General features: G+C 41.6%; 3 protein-coding genes across 4 annotated transcripts in view; 2 read left to right on the top strand and 1 right to left on the bottom strand.

Moving 5' to 3' along the window:
• LOC109419338 (extracellular serine/threonine protein CG31145) overlaps positions 1-18,021 on the top strand; it is a 341,080-nt gene that overhangs the window by 9,632 nt on the left and 313,427 nt on the right. The gene's annotated exons all lie outside the window — the stretch shown is intronic.
• LOC115254245 (galactokinase) overlaps positions 1-18,021 on the bottom strand; it is a 154,149-nt gene that overhangs the window by 104,603 nt on the left and 31,525 nt on the right. The gene's annotated exons all lie outside the window — the stretch shown is intronic.
• LOC134290365 (uncharacterized) lies at positions 13,061-16,384 on the top strand. Its single transcript, XM_062857487.1, has one exon. The coding sequence runs from the start codon at positions 13,061-13,063 to the stop codon at positions 16,382-16,384; it is 3,324 nt and encodes a 1,107-aa protein (XP_062713471.1).

The following is an 18,021-nucleotide window of genomic DNA, read 5'->3' as shown; positions in this document are numbered from 1 at the left end:
GAGAATCTCGGATGGAATTCCTGGAGGATTCCCAGAACTGCATGAGAAATCCCTTGAAGTCCCAGAAGGAATTTCAAAAGGAATCCTGGAAGGAGTTCCTGAGATGGAATCTGTTAGGAAACTCATGGAAGGACCTCAGAAGGAACTTCAGAAGGGAACTCCAAAAAAATCTCAGATATAACTCACCGAGAAATTACAGAAGGGAATTCCTAGAGAGATTATAAAAAAAAAATGTGGAGAAACTACGGAAAGAATTCCTGGATGAATCTCAGGCAAAACTGTCTAAGTAACATTTTTTAGTCAAATAGGCTAGAAGAGATTAGATTCTGATAACCATCATAAAACCAAAAAAAATGTATTGAGTTTTATGACAGTTCTCAAAACCTCTTCAAGACTTATTGGCCAGCAATATGTTTCTTGGTTACTGGGGTAATCTTAAAAGGAGTAATCCCAGAGAGATGTCCAAAATAATTTCTAGAGAAAATTCGGTAGGATTTTTCAAAACATCCTGGAACTCCCGAAATAATCTCAAAAGGATTCCTCAAGCAAACCTGGAAAGAATCTCTTAAGGAATCCCGTGAGTACTTCCTGGAGGAATCCAAGTAGGAGCTTTTGAAGAAATCCCAGATAAAATCTTCTTAGGAATCTCAGAAATCTCATCAAAAACTCCTTGAGAATCCCACATGAAACTCCTGGAGGAGTCCTGGAACATGTTTGAGGAGAAACCACGAAAGATTCCTGGAATCCCTGTGTTATCCCAAAAGGATCACCTGAGGGTGTGCCATCTTGCCGTCATCAAGTCATAAATCAGCACACTTTCCTATATTTTAAATTAAATCAAACCACTCATGAAAGCTGGCCAAATTTTTCTACGCTCGAAAACTGATGAAATTTTTCTAAGTCTGAATCGTAAACAACAAGGTCACGAAACAATAAAATCTCATACCAAAGCAGAACAATGCAGTGCTGTGAGATTGACACGTAGGGAAACATTTTAATCAACCCCAATTCCGTCATGCTTAACGAAATACATACTTCGAAGTATTCGTACTTCGAAAGCTTGGAAGGAAAGAAAACTTCTGTCAATTATTTGTTTTTGGTTTCCTCTCACTCCAGTCGGTCTAGATTCAATCCTAGTCGACGTCGTCGGTATTTCTGAGACAAAAATATCTTATCACGCCTTCCCTCGGATAGGAAGTAAAGCCGTACACACCACATTTTTTTTTGCTAAAAATCAGCAAAGTTTTGCTGAATTTTGCCGAGCTGAAATCTCAGCAATCCGTTCAGCAAAAAAAAATTACTGAAATTTTCAGCAATGTCGGATGTCATCGTAAACGTCAAAAGTTTACTGAATAGATCAGCAAATTGCTGATTGAGGATTGCTGAAAATTCAGTGATTTCGTCCGACGTGGGAATCGGTAGCACATTGCTGATGGATTTGAGCAAATCAAATCAAAATAAAAGAAAATCCACTTTTATGATTGAAATCCACGGATTAGTTGCATTAGGCAAAGACTTATTTTATTTATTTTTTATTCATGATAATTGAAAAAATATAATTGTGAAACTTATGGATCGGGTGTGGTCAATAGGAGCTGATGCTGATGTCTGGATCCTCTGATGACTTTGAATGCTTGGAAATAGTGTACTCTGTTCATTACCTAGGAGAAACATTTTCTGGAAATCGTTATAGTGTTATTTGTTTAAATTCAGATGCATACCTGTTTAAATGTGAAAAATTGTATAATTATTCACGGTATACACACTTATCATTGAAGAAAAACTTCTCTTGTTGAATCAACAACTGAATTTGTGTTGCCGTAAAAACAAGCGATGCACTCTTCTTTCCTTCTTTTTTTTGTTTTTTTTTTCTATTTTGACAAGTGGATTGCCGAGGTGTGGTGACCGGTCGGGGAAAATGCACTGAATTTTCAGTAATTCAGATGATTTTGCTGATTTTCAGCTAACACAAGCGATTTACTGTATTTTTCAGTAAAACGTATATTTGCTGATTCTGCTTCAGCAAACCACTTTGCTGAAACCTTAAACGATTTTCGGTGTGTAGGTCCCGGCTCATGTGTTAATATGTTCGATATGTAGGGTCCCTGGTGTAGTGACTGTCTCTTCTTCTTCTTCTTCTTCTTCTTCTTCTTCTTCTTCTTCTTTACGGCTCTACGTCCGCACTGGGACTTGGCCTGCATCGCTTCAACTTAGTGTTCTTTGAGCGCTTCTACAGTTATTAATTGAAAGGCTTTCTTTGCCTGCCATTGCATGAATTTGTATATTGTGGGGCAAGTACAATGATACTCTATGCCGAAGCAGTCTAGAAAATTTTCCCGACCGGAACGGGAATCGAACCCGCCGTCTCCGGATTGGCGATCCATAGCCTTAACCATTAGCCTAACTGAAGATCCCTGTCTCCTTGTGCGTCGGAATTTAAGGCTTAGTTCCTAGACCCAGCCGACATAAAAACACAACTGGCGCCGAACGGTGCTAGTTGTTCAGAAAAGAAGAAGAAGAAGAAGAAGAGGAAACGAATACAAACACAAGTCTGATTTAAACAGTCGACTATCTAATATATTACATCCGTAAAAATGTTGCTGTTATAGCAAAAAAGCAGATTCGCTTTGTAAACTGCTCGCAGGAAATTTATTAAATTAACCATATTATTCTCTTCTTCCACAATGCCTAATTCATATTTCTACGGATTGTGGCAGAAGCCGAGCATTCCAACGCAGGCATTGATAGAAACCACGCAAACACCGCATTACCGCAACTGCTGTTGAGTCAAATTTTATGCGAAACTAATTCAGCCTCAATTAATTTTAGTAGATAATATTCCTCTATGGAACAAAATCGTACCAATTCCAAACAACCAGTCACATTCATTTTCGAAAACAATGCACCCACTTAACAATCGAATTTGCCAAAATAAATCATTAATAAGTGGTCGACTACACTCTACACACCCTCTGCTGCCACCACCATCCACTTCCAGATAACTGAGCAATGCTGCGGCGCGGTGGTCATAGATACTCCCGCGTCCAACCCAACCCAATCCAGAGCAGGGAATGAAAATTGCTTTTTGCCGGGTGCACGTGTTTAAATTCATAAGTTAATTTACCACACACCATCATGGCCAGCAGCACCGCTGGCGATCAGCGGCTCTCAACGCGGCGGCGCCCAACTGTGGAGCTCGCACCTTTCCCCCGGGTCTGGTGTGAATGGTGCAACCCAACAAGGATCACGTTTTTCATGGATAATGTCGGCCGGAAATTCACTTTGATCAGTCACGTGCGTAATGAAATCGACGCTATCGAAATCAAGCCATCATAACCGTGTTTTATTGAACCCTTTGATGGTCATTTTAGATCGGGGGGGGGGGGGGGGGGTATGGGCTAAGTATGAAATGAAACCAGGGTGAGCCGAGCCAAGTGAAAGAAAAACGCGTTTGGGTAGGGAGATACTCAATTATGGAAAGGTATTAATTTGCGAACGGTAACATAGCTGAAGATGGTTTGCTGTATCGGTGTTGCTGAATAATTTTTCAATCGTTTTTTTTTTTCCTGTTGCTACAAAAGTTCATGCATGTATTTCTTTAAATATTCCGGAAGGCATTCCCTAGCATTTTTTTTTGGTTTCTCCATGATTTTTTCTTGAAATTTCTTTAACAATTCTTCTAAAAAATTCTCGCAATTCTTGCACAATTCTAAAGTTTAAAAGTTCAATTTTTGCCAGCAACTCTTTTAAAAATTATTGTTGGAATGGCCTCAGAGGCTCCTTCAGGTTGCTCCACAGAAACAGGAATTCTGTCAGGCATTTTTCAAAAATTCATCCAGAAAATTATTAAGAGATTCGTGCAGAATTTGCTCCGGAAGTTTTTGGATTTAGATATACCTTTCTTCGGGGATTCCTTCAGACATTTGACACTTAAACATCACCACGTATTTGTCTGAAGATTCTAAAGAAATTACTCCACAATCATTATTTTAGGATTTTTTTTTTCAAAAAAATCTCTATGACTAACTGCAGAGCGTTCTCCTGTTCCTTCAGAAATTCTGTCGGAATAATCGTTCCTTTCTGAAATTTCTTCGATGGTTCCTCAAAGAATTCCTTCGGAATTTTTTTCTGCAGGTTTTTCCTCACAAATTCTTCCAGAATTCCAGTTACTTTAGAGATGTTTGTGTACTAATCGCTTCAGAAATAGTTCAGAAAATTCTTTTGATAATTCCTCGAGATATCTACAGGAGATATTCCACGGTTTTCTTCAGAAAGTCAGGCAGCGGTTTCTCCAAGAATCCCTTCAAATATTCCACAGCATTTTGTATTTCTTTTGAATTACTTTCAGAGTTCTTCCAGTGGTGTGCCATTTTTTTTTTCTAGGAATTCTCAAGCTTTTTGCCTTTTTCGTTTCTGGAAAGGCTATATGTTCACTCAAAAAAACTTCTTTTTTCGAAAAAAGGCGCGGAGGATCAAGTCTCATATACCAATCAACTCAGTTCGACAAATTGAAAAGATGTCTGTATGTGCGTATGTATGTATGTATGTATGTATGTATGTATGTGCGCAAAATAAGTTCTCTCACTTTTAAGGCACTTACCATTGGTCAATTTTTCAGAATATAGCTCGAATCGAACCGGAATTTTACCGCAATGTTTGCTATTGCATATGGTCTACATTGGCCAAGGCGTTCCGGAGTTATGGTCATTTCAGTGATCCAAACCAGCACCGTTAGAACTGGCCGTATAACTGAACCAAGCCCCACCATGCGACACATAAAACTGCGGCGATGTTTGTAACCTTCAGCATGGTTGACGAATTTTGTGCGGAAAACATCACTGGAGACCAGAAATTCTACGATGTGGGCTCAAAATTCAAGATGGCGGTCTAAAATCCAATATGGCGGCTCCAAATTCAAGATGGCGGCTGTTTGATGGTATTTAAGGCTCAAAACCATGCAATATGGGTATATTTTGTTTGAAAAAGGGTGACCAGAGTATTGAAGATGGCGATTTAAAATCCAAGATGGCAGCTTTAAATTCAAGATGGCGACTGTTTTTTGGTGTTTAGGCTTCAAAACTATGCAATATGTAATTCAATAAGAGTATATTTGATATAAGAAAGATGTGTAGACTTCAAAAATGGCGAACTGAATATCCAAGATGGCGGTCCAAAATTCAAGGTGGTGGCTCAAAAATTAAGATAGCTTCTGTTTAATGGAGTTTTGGGCCCTAAAATCATGCAATATGAGTGTATATTATATAGGAAGGATTTCCGGAGTCCAAAAATAGCATCCAGCATAAACAAGATGGCGGTCCAATATCCAATATGACGGCTGTATAATGGAGATTTAGGCTCGAAACCATTCAATATGGGTTTATCTGGAATGGGGAGGAAGTTTGGACTTAAACCCAATATGGCGGCTCAATTTTTTGCGTTTTTTTTCAGTTTTCAGTTTAGGGCTCAAACAGAATTGGATTTTTGTTAAACGTATGAAAGTGCGATTGCCATCAACATGTCACTTGAGTTTTATTGAAATGGGTTTTCGATGGCACGAGAAAGGCGCCATCACCGCTAGGTAGGTTTATTAGGGTTTTTAAGCATTTTTTTTTTCAAATATTCTTCCGAACATTACTAGATGAATTCCTCAGGAGATTACTTCAAAATTAATATTTCTCTAAGAATCCCTCTTAAAAATTTCAAGTAATTTTATTTGAAATCTCCAGAAGCATCACCAAGAGTTCCTTGGGAGAGTTTCTCAGACAGTTCTCCAGAGACTTTTTTAGAAATTGTTTCAGAAATACTTACAAGAATTCTTCTAGTAAGTGCAAAGAAGTTCAGAAAAAAACCCTAGTGGAGTGTCTGGAACAATTCCTGGAGAAATCTCTGAAGGAATCCCAGGGAAAATTTCTGACGGAATTACAGGAGCAACAATCTTTGTAGAAAATTATGCAGGAATCTCTGGAGGAATTTCTCAAGGAATTCTGGGAGGATCCCTCGGCAAAATTTTCAAAGCAATCACGGTGTGTTGCGTAGAACAACTTTATAATAAAAAAATAAGTAAGTCTGAAATTTTGCCCAATGATACTTTGGGCCATTCCCTTCATTTTGCTGGGTCGGTGGAAATCATCCATCGGGGGGTCTAGAACAAAAATTTTTTTTGAAGGTTTTTTATGCAAAAACTGTTAAAAGCGCATATTGTAAATGTTTGCATCTCCTACAAATAGTCACAACTTTTTTGTCTTTGAAGATAGAACCATAAAAATTTCAGGCGTTTCGAAGTAGTATGCGTAGATGACTGTGTGAAAATTTCATTGAAATATGTTGAATGGTTTTCAAATAATACCAAAACTATCAAACGCATTCTAAAATACTAAGCTTAGTAGCAAAAGTCCAACGAAATATCTATATATTTTTTGTATAATAATACAAGAAAAATATTTAATTCTAAGCACCTTGAGTCATTATGATGGCAGTACTGTGAAAACTTGTTTTTCGAATGATGAACAGATACATAGTCAAATGAAAGGAAAACACACACACTGCCATTGCGTAGCTTTTCAATAAGTATTAATTATTTATTTCAAGAACGTGGTTTTGCGTATACATGTTCACAAGTACAAGTATGCCTGTATTACGAATCCTATAATAAACTCAATTATTATGATTGCTGAGCATGTCGGCCTTCCCCGAAAAAATATTTAAATGTTTATTGGTAAGCCAAGAAAAGCACTCGAGGATTGGGAAACATCCCTGTTTTGAGGAAAAAGCACAGAAACTAAATTATTTTGAAACTAATGTTTACAAGCTTAAAATTAAATAGTATTTCACCTTAGTCGAACAATAAAAACAAGTTAACTCTGTTAAAAACCTCATAATAACATTGAAGTTGTGGGTATGAGTCTACATTAAAAGAACACAATAAAGAGAACTGAATTCAAAACAGAATTCAGTTGGGTAACATTCGATCAAGGGCAACTTTACGATACTAAACATAGTTTCCGGATTATTCCACGATATTTGACATAGCTGTTAGACCTAAACTTAAGTTTGTCTTTGAATTTAATAGCAATATGTTGCTTATTGCTTATGCCACCATTTATTAACAAATAACCGATAATAAGTACGGAAAGAATAGTTGAAAGAACGGAGTACTTATTGAAATTTTTTTTACAATAAGCATGAAAATTGGCTGTTCAGCATAAAGCCTAGGAAAAACAATTTGATAACAATGACTTAAATATTCTTATCGATTTGTATATGATGTTTAAAAAATATTTTCTGTGTAATTTAAAACCTCCAAGCATGAGGAAGAGTGATTGATCATTGTTATGGCGTTGTTTACAAGTAGAATATTTTCTACATATATGTTTCGAAAAAATAACAAACATTTTTTTTAATCCAAATTATTGGGCCACGCTCCTCTAAAGCCTTTCGCTTGCAATTTGATATTTAGATAAGACCTGATTCATTAAAAAAATGGAAAAAATAAACATGTATACGTAAAACCACGTTCTTGAAATAAATAATTAATACTTTAGTGAAAAGCTACATAATGGCAGTGTGTGTGTTTTCCTTTCATGTATTTGACTATGTATCTGTTCATCATTCGAAAAGCAAGTTTTCACAGTACTGCCATCATAATGACTCAAGGTGCTTAGAATTAAATATTTTTCTTGTATTATTATATAAAAAATATATAGATATTTTGTTGGACTTTTGCTACTAAGCTTAGTATTTTAGAATGCGTTTAATAGTTTTGGTATTATTTGAAAACCATTCAACATATTTCAATGAAATTTTCACATAGTCATCTACGCATACTGCTTCGAAACGCCTGAAATTTTTATGGTTCTATCTTCAAAGACAAAAAAGTTGTGACTATTTGTAGGAGATGCAAAAATTTACAATATGCGCTATTAACAGTTTTTGCATAAAAAACCATAAAAAAAAAATTTTGTTCTAGACCCCCCGATGGATGATTTCCACCGACCCAGCAAATTGAAGGGAATGGCCCAAAGTATCATTGGGCAAAATTTCAGACTTACTTATTTTTTTGTTTTAAAGTTGCTCTATAAACACACCGTGCAATCACTTTGAATATCTCTGAAGGAGTTTTCAGAGGAATTTACTCATTGATGAATTCCCTTGCTGAGATTAAAAAAAAACTCTGGAACAATAAACATTCTAAAAGAATGCTTGGAAATATTTCTGAAGGATTTTTAAACGAATCCGTAGAATAATGTCTAAAGAAATCCCTGACAAAATTTCAGAAGTAGTCCTTGGAAATCTACCCAAAACAATTCATGTAGAAACTCTTCAGGAAATATCTGATGGAAATCTATAAACAATATGCTCAGAAAATTTCTTAAGAAAAAGCTGGAAGAATTTCTGAAGGAAACCTTTATATATTTAGGGACGGAACTCATGAAGTTAATTTTTCTAGAATCCATGGAGCAATTTTGGAGGGGTTCAATAAAAGGTATCCTTTGAAAAAATATGGAGGAATCTCATAAAGTATCTTCAGAGAAACTTGTAAAGGAATTCCTTGAAAAGATTCCGGAGGAAATTTTGAAGGAATTTCTGAAAAAGTATGTGGAGAAATTGCTGGAGGTTTTCTGGTATTTTGATATTTTGTAGAAATTGTTAGAAGAATTTCTGAAGGAATCCTGAGATGACTTTCTGAAACAATTCATGGTCACTCTCTCTCTTCTATCTTCTTGGCGTAACGTCCTCATTGGGACAAAGCCTGCTTCTCAGCTTAGTGTTCTATGAGCACTTCCACAGTTATTAACTGAGAGCTTCCTCTGCCAATGACCATTTTGCATGCGTATATCGTGTGGCAGGCACGAAGATACTCTATGCTCAAGGAAGTCAAGGAAATTTCCTTTACGAAAAGATCCTGGACCGACCGGGAATCGAACCCGTCACCCTCAGCATGGTCATGCTGAATACCCGTGCGTTTACCGCCTCAGCTTTATGGGCCCTTTTTCATGGTGGGGTTCCTGAAAATAATACATGATAAAATTTCTGAGGATTGGTTGGTTTCATAGTGGAATTCTTAGAAAAAAAAAATGTAAAGTATTTTGTAGACGATTTTCTGAAAGAAACTCAAGAAGAATTTCTGAATTCATGGAAGATGTTCTAAAAGAATCCTCGGAGCACTTTCAAACTGTGAAATATGTTCTAAAAAGTACCTCAGGAAGATTTTTTGAAACGAATTTCTAAAGTTTACAACTGGATTTTTAAAAGGAATTCATGGAAGAATTCCTGTAGTAATCTTATTTCTGGAAGTATCACTTGAGGATTTCTGAATAAATTCATTAGGGAATTTCTGAAGAAACTCATTCAATATTTTCTTACAAAATCTAATAAATTCGAAGGAATAGCTGAAGGAATCAGAAGGAATCTCTGTAAAAAGCTGTAGAAATTTCTGAAGAAAACCATCGAATGAATCTCTGATAGAAGTTTTTACAGAGTTCATAGTGGAATTATTCGAGGAATTTTTGAGAAAATGAAATTCTGGAAAAAGGTAAGAAAGAATTTTCGAAGGAATCCCCGAAAGATTTATTTTTTTGGATGGATTGTTGCCGCTGGGAGCACTGCCTCAGATACGCATACTGCAGGGCCAGCCCGACCGAAACGGAATGTCATTCCGACAGATCCGTCAACTGTCAACGAAGAGGAGTAGATGAAGAAACAACGTAGATATTGATCATTGTTTCGTGGCATGTGAATGATAGTGCACATATGCGGACTTGTGAAAACTATTTCTCTTAAAATTTCCAACAAAACTAAAGTTTGACTTAATTTGTTATTTCCTTAAAACTAATTTGTTGGGACAGTAAGTGGATGAATTATAAAACTTAATACTAGGACACAGTTATAAAATATCTTGATTTACAGAACTCCAACAGATTGAGGTTAAAACTTACATAGCTAGTGGTCGTAAAATTCTACTAGTTATCAGAAGGTACTTAATTCTAACATGCACTTATGACTAGATTATGGATAGAATTTGTTCGATTACAGTTGAATTTGATTGGGCTAGAGCAGCAGAGAAGAACCGGTTATATTGTGGTGGAAACACCGTATGTGTAAGTGGACAAAATTGTTAAACCTAACCAAAACTAACTGAATACATTTTGCAGTTTAAAGCTTCACTGCACTACCGCACCAAACCTGCGTCTGTGTTGCTGAAAACCTGGTGTTCAGTTCCCCTCGGTTCAATCCCTATTCTGCCCCCGCTCAACAAATCTTTAAAACATACGGTATGAGTGTGAATAAAACACCAGAAACCTCTAAAGATAACGAAAAGGGAGGCTGCGTTAATTGCTCGCGCCCCATTTCATACGACAACATCGTCCAATGTGACCAATGCGATAGTTGGTGGCATATGCGTTGTGCAGGAGTGACTGCATCGATAGCCAATCGACCGTGGACGTGTCGGACTTGCCTACCGTTGAGTGTAGGCACTTCAACCAGCAGCAACTCGGCTCGGATCGCCTTGCGTCTAAAGCAGATAGAAGAAGAACGCGCAATCCAGCAGCGAGAGTGGGAAGCTGAGAAACGAGCACTTCAGCAAGAGAGGAAAACTATTCTGGAAAAGTACCAGCTGTTAGAACAGCAACTACAGGAGAATGCGGACAACAAAAGCAGCCGTAGTCGAGTGAGCCAGCGCTCCAAATTGCAACGTGTGAACCAGTGGATCAATGAGCACGAAGGTGCGGTTGGTGGAAGAACGGCCATGGATGAAAACACCGCCCGGATGATAGAAGATAATCAGCTCGAACAGCTAGGTAGTATCGGACCGCTGGCTGTGGGCCCGGCGACTAGAGCCACGACGACCGAGACCGCCAAGGAAGGGAATCCAACCGCAAATGCTCCGCCGGTAGATTCCATCGTTAATCAGTGGGAAATAAAAGGAAATCAGCAGAACGTCACTGGTGTACTCGCCAGGACCGATCCGAAGAATCGAGGACCAATCTTGGATAGCGTAAGGTTCAGTGAAGGTAACAAAATCCCCTTGGCACCCCCCGTAATGCCACCAGGTAAGTCACCCGTTAACACCCACCAAAATAAGCAATTAACCACCCAACCAAATGATAATAATTATCAAGATGTGCTTGCAAAGTTAGGGTCAATAAGTCTGACTCCCAACGTGGAAAGTCCAGCAAGAATCTTTAGCTCTGAGCCACTTGTAGAAGGCCAGAGCTCTCGTTTTGCTTCCCATCCCATTCCATCAGGGGGGAACGAAAATCAAAGTGCTCATCTAGCCAACATCAGTACAAATGCTAACCATCCGCAGTCAAATGCCCCTCGCGCAGTCTTGTCATCAGAAGTGTCTGGTTCCGTACCATCCCCCTCGCAGTTAGCCGCACGACAGATCATGCCCCGCGATTTGCCTCCCTTCGCCGGTGACCCTGCTGATTGGCCGATTTTCGTTAGTGCGTTTACCAATACAACTACTGCGTGCGGATATTCGAACGTGGAAAATCTCGCGAGATTGCAAAGGTGTTTGAAAGGTGCAGCTTATGAAGCCGTTTGCAGCAGACTGCTGCTACCAGCTTCAGTGCCGCAGGTGCTGAACACTTTGGAACTTTTGTTTGGAAGACCGGAGCTGTTGATAAATGTCCTGTTGGAGAAAGTGCGAGCTACCCCGGCGCCTCGAGCCGAGAGATTGGAAACACTCATCGAGTTCGGGATGGCCGTTCAGAGCCTGTGTGACCACCTAGAAGCAGCGGGTCAACAAGCTCATCTAACAAACCCACATCTTTTGATGGAGTTGGTGGACAAGCTGCCCGCCCACGTAAAAATGGAATGGGCGAGTTTCATGCAGACATACCCGTTAGTGAATTTGAAAACCTTTGGCGATTTTATGAACGGTGTGGTGATTTCGGCTAGCAAAGTGACCCTGTATAGCGGAGGGATAAATAAAACAAGTTTGGCGGAGAAGTCGAAGGAAAAATTCAAAGGATCGATCAATGCGCACGTGAGTAAAACGGATTTCCCAAGAAGTGACGAGAAGCTGTGTTACGTCTGTGACGACAGAGGACACCGAGTTCGTGATTGCGACGTTTTTAAGGCACTAACTGTCGACGATCGTTGGAGGGTTGCGCAAACGCATGAACTATGCCGTAGCTGTCTGTACGCGCACGGCAGAAGAAACTGCCGATATGCTAACCAATGTGGAATCAACGGTTGCACATTCCGCCATCACCCGCTGCTGCACTCCAACCGGACCAATCAGTCTTCACACGGAACTATTCATCAAGATGTTGAGTCAGCCGGTATACATACACACGGTATATCGAATGATTCACTGTTGTTCCGTATTATGCCTGTGACGCTCTATGGACCTCGTAAGGCTGTGGAAACCTACGCCTTTCTCGACGATGGGTCGCAACTTACGTTGATGGACGAGGCGCTTTTAAGCGAGCTTGGAGTTGGTGGCAAGCTGATGCCCCTCTGCTTGACCTGGACAGGCAACGTGTCCCGAATAGAAGCGAACTCGCAGCAACTACAACTAATGATATCGGGCGTTGACGAAGGAGAGCGTTTAAAACTTGATGACATCCGTACCGTGAAACGACTTGCTCTACCGGGGCAATCTCTGCGAATCGAAGACCTTGCAAACAGGTTCCAGCATCTCCAAGGTCTACCAATTGCTGATTATGAAAATGCCATTCCTCGTCTGCTAATTGGAGTCAACAATTTGCATCTAACTGTCCCATTAAAGGTGAAGGAAGGAAACATCAATGAACCGGTAGCGGTGAAAACTCGGCTAGGTTGGAGCGTGTATGGCGGACGAAATATCTCATCACCAAACTCACTTAACTTTCATGCCTGTGAATGTGTCGATGGTCAGAATCTGCATGAATTAGTGAAGAGCTACTTCACGTTGGAGGATGTCGGAATCAAGACAACGAATGCGCTAATTTCAGCGGAAGATCGAAGGGCTCAACACATTTTGAAGAAGACCACAGCGTGAGTAGGAAATTGTTACGAGACTGGCTTACTGTGGAAATACGACAATGTGGAGTTTCCGGATAGTTACGCGATGGCTTTGCGAAGACTCGAGTGTCTGGAGCGTCGAATGAATAGAGATCCGACGTTGAAGGAAAATCTAACACGCCAGATAGATGAATATCAACAAAAGGGGTATGCACATCGAGCCACCGAGGAAGAGTTGTCAGCTGCTGATATGAAACGAATCTGGTACCTACCCCTTGGAGCGGTGGTGAATCCGAAAAAGCCGGGAAAGATCCGTCTCATTTGGGATGCGTCTGCCATGGTCAATGGCATATCTCTCAATTCGCTACTTTTGAAGGGTCCCGATCAACTGACTTCCTTATCTGCTATCTTAGTCCGTTTTCGACAGTTCGGTATAGCTGTATCAGCTGACATAAAGGAAATGTTCCACCAAATTCGAATCCGTGAGGCGGATCGACACTCTCAGCGTTTCCTTTGGCGCACTGACCCGTCAAACGAGCCAAACATTTTCCTGATGGACGTGGCGACTTTCGGCTCGACGTGTTCGCCAGCGTCCGCACAATACGTCAAGAATCAAAATGCGACTGAATTCTCCGAAGAGTATCCCAGAGCTTCAGCAGATATCATCGAGAATCACTACGTAGATGATTATTTGACGAGTTTCGCGTCCGAAGAAGAAGCTATCGAAGTTTCCAGTCAAGTACGGGAAATACACGACAGAGGTGGATTTTCGCTACGGAACTGGCAATCGAATAGCCCTGCTGTGGTCCATAGTCTTGGCGAAACCAAGGATTCAAGCAATAAACACATGTTCTTGGACAAGAGCAGTCAGTATGAGCGGGTTCTCGGTATGTTATGGCTAACGGATGAAGACAAGTTGGGCTTTTGTACGCAGATGAAAGATGATGTGCAACAAATAATTGAAGGCATATCTCGTCCAACGAAGCGACAGGTCTTGCGATGTCTAATGAGCTTCTTTGACCCTCTGGGTTTATTAAGCTTTCTTCTTGTTCATGGAAAGATTCTTTTGCAAGATATCTGGCGAGCTGGAATCATGTGGGACCAAGAAATTGATGGAGATCAACAGGAAAGCTGGCAAAGATGGACCGAAGCGCTGAAACAGATACAAACGGTGAAGATTCCACGATGTTATTTCCCTAACGCTACATCTGAGCACTACCGTCGACTACAGTTACACATTTTCGTGGATGCGAGCGAGGTCGCATATGCGGCTGTCGCTTATTTCCGTATTGTCGATCCAAAAGGAGCGATACGCTGTATTTTGGTGGCAGCAAAGACCAAAGTAGCCCCACTGAAACCAATGTCAATACCCCGCTTGGAACTGCAAGCAGCTGTACTTGGATCTAGATTGCTACGCTTTGCACAGGAATCTCATAACGTAACCGTGACGCAGCGGTTCTTGTGGTCGGACTCATCAACTGTTTTGGCCTGGTTGAAATCGGATCCTCGCAAGTATAAGCAGTATGTGGCCTGTAGGATTGGTGAAATTCTGGAGGTAACGGAGGTGAGTGAGTGGCAATGGATCCCGTCGAAGCAGAACCCAGCGGATTTAGCAACGAAATGGGGAAATGGACCAAGCATGGATGCCGAAGGAGTATGGTTCACTGGGCCGCCATTTCTTTTACAACCCGAACTAGAATGGCCGAAGCACAACAAGCTGTTTCAACAAACTACCGAAGAGGAGTTACGCGTTTGCAACGTTCATTGTGAAGCTGTCAAGATGTCATCGGTGATCGATTGGGAGCGATTCTCAAAGTGGGAGCGGCTGCACAGAGCGATGGCGTACGTACACAGATACATAAATAACCTGGAACGACGGTGTCACGGTGGACGAACAGCTAACGGTCACCTTACTCAAGCTGAATTGCGCCAAGCTGAAACAACGTTGATTAAGATGGCACAGCGAGAAGAATTTCAAGCAGAGATGGCGATTCTGATACGCAACCGCGATAGATCAACAGCCGAGCAGCTCAATCTGGACAAAAGCAGCATATTGTATCATCTGTCACCCTTCATCGACGAGTTGGGAATCCTAAGGCAGGAAGGGAGAATCGGCGCTGCACAGTATGCAAGCATCGAAATGAAGTACCCAGCTATTCTACCAAGAAACCATAGGATCACGATGCTGATTTTGGATTGCTATCATCGACAATATCAACACGGCAACGCAGAAACTGTAGTAAACGAAATCAGGCAGCGATACCACGTGGCACGATTAAGAGCACTAGTTCGAAAAATCAGTAGTAGTTGTCTAGCCTGCCGAGTGATGAAAGCAGCTCCTCGCGTGCCCCGCATGGCGGCTCTTCCTCCCGCTCGCTTGGCGGCATTTGTTAGACCGTTTACATACGTGGGATTGGACTTCTTTGGACCTATACATGTAAAGGTAGGGCGAGGAAGTGCTAAGAGATGGATAGCACTCTTCACTTGCCTTACGATCCGAGCAGTACATTGTGAAGTCGTTTGCAGTCTCTCTACTGATGCCTGTATCAAGTCAATTCGTCGTTTTGTAAGTCGTCGTGGTGCGCCTGCGGAACTATTTTCGGATAACGGCAGCAACTTTCAAGGAACGGCGCGAGTGTTGATGGCCCAGATTCAACAAGGACTTGCGGCGACGGTGACAAGTACAACGACAAGATGGGTATTCATTCCTCCAGCGTCCCCACACATGGGGGGCGCTTGGGAGCGCATGGTGCGCTCCGTGAAGCAAGCGATGTTTAGTGCGTATCATTCGGATCGGAAGCTAGATGATGAATCTCTGTTAACGTTCGTTGCCGAGGCCGAAGCTATTGTCAACAGTCGACCTTTAACTTACCTACCCTTGGATTCGGAGGAAAGCGAAGCCCTAACCCCCAACCATTTCCTCCTGGGCAGCTCAAGAGGTATTCTACAACCAGTTGCCGAACCAACGGATTGTTCAGCGGCTGTGCGAAGCTCGTTCAGCATGATCCAACACCAGCTGGACTGTTTCTGGAGACGCTGGATTAGAGAAATGCTGCCAACGTTGACGAAGAGAACCAAATGGTTCCAAGAGGAAAGGCCAATAACGGTTGGAGATTTGGTTTTGATTGTGGATGCTGGCAAGAGGAATGACCGGACCAGGGGACGCATATTGGAAGTTATACCAGGAAGCGACGGGCGAATACGACAGCCCGTCGTGAGAACTGCGGGGGGATTACTGCGTAGATCGGTAGCAAAATTGGCTGTACTGAATATTGAGCATAGTGGTAAAACTGGGACCGGTGGCCAGTGTTACGGGGGGGAGGATGTTGCCGCTGGGAGCACTGCCTCAGATACGCATACTGCAGGGCCAGCCCGACCGAAACGGAATGTCATTCCGACAGATCCGTCAACTGTCAACGAAGAGGAGTAGATGAAGAAACAACGTAGATATTGATCATTGTTTCGTGGCATGTGAATGATAGTGCACATATGCGGACTTGTGAAAACTATTTCTCTTAAAATTTCCAACAAAACTGAAGTTTGACTTAATTTGTTATTTCCTTAAAACTAATTTGTTGGGACAGTAAGTGGATGAATTATAAAACTTAATACTAGGACACAGTTATAAAATATCTTGATTTACAGAACTCGAACAGATTGAGGTTAAAACTTACATAGCTAGTGGTCGTAAAATTCTACTAGTTATCAGAAGGTACTTAATTCTAACATGCACTTATGACTAGATTATGGATAGAATTTGTTCGATTACAGTTGAATTTGATTGGGCTAGAGCAGCAGAGAAGAACCGGTTATATTGTGGTGGAAACACCGTATGTGTAAGTGGACAAAATTGTTAAACCTAACCAAAACTAACTGAATACATTTTGCAGTTTAAAGCTTCACTGCACTACCGCACCAAACCTGCGTCTGTGTTGCTGAAAACCTGGTGTTCAGTTCCCCTCGGTTCAATCCCTATTCTGCCCCCGCTCAACAAATCTTTAAAACATACGGTATGAGTGTGAATAAAACACCAGAAACCTCTAAAGATAACGAAAAGGGAGGCTGCGTTAATTGCTCGCGCCCCATTTCATACGACAACATCGTCCAATGTGACCAATGCGATAGTTGGTGGCATATGCGTTGTGCAGGAGTGACTGCATCGATAGCCAATCGACCGTGGACGTGTCGGACTTGCCTACCGTTGAGTGTAGGCACTTCAACCAGCAGCAACTCGGCTCGGATCGCCTTGCGTCTAAAGCAGATAGAAGAAGAACGCGCAATCCAGCAGCGAGAGTGGGAAGCTGAGAAACGAGCACTTCAGCAAGAGAGGAAAACTATTCTGGAAAAGTACCAGCTGTTAGAACAGCAACTACAGGAGAATGCGGACAACAAAAGCAGCCGTAGTCGAGTGAGCCAGCGCTCCAAATTGCAACGTGTGAACCAGTGGATCAATGAGCACGAAGGTGCGGTTGGTGGAAGAACGGCCATGGATGAAAACACCGCCCGGATGATAGAAGATAATCAGCTCGAACAGCTAGGTAGTATCGGACCGCTGGCTGTGGGCCCGGCGACTAGAGCCACGACGACCGAGACCGCCAAGGAAGGGAATCCAACCGCAAATGCTCCGCCGGTAGATTCCATCGTTAATCAGTGGGAAATAAAAGGAAATCAGCAGAACGTCACTGGTGTACTCGCCAGGACCGATCCGAAGAATCGAGGACCAATCATGGATAGCGTAAGGTTCAGTGAAGGTAACAAAATCCCCTTGGCACCCCCCGTAATGCCACCAGGTAAGTCACCCGTTAACACCCACCAAAATAAGCAATTAACCACCCAACCAAATGATAATAATTATCAAGATGTGCTTGCAAAGTTAGGGTCAATAAGTCTGACTCCCAACGTGGAAAGTCCAGCAAGAATCTTTAGCTCTGAGCCACTTGTAGAAGGCCAGAGCTCTCGTTTTGCTTCCCATCCCATTCCATCAGGGGGGAACGAAAATCAAAGTGCTCATCTAGCCAACATCAGTACAAATGCTAACCATCCGCAGTCAAATGCCCCTCGCGCAGT

This window comes from Aedes albopictus, chromosome 3 (genome assembly GCF_035046485.1).
Source record: "Aedes albopictus strain Foshan chromosome 3, AalbF5, whole genome shotgun sequence".
NCBI classification, from domain to species: domain Eukaryota; kingdom Metazoa; phylum Arthropoda; class Insecta; order Diptera; family Culicidae; genus Aedes; species Aedes albopictus.
The sequence above is the reverse complement of the archived record's forward strand: the minus strand, read 5'-3'. Positions and strand labels throughout refer to the sequence as shown.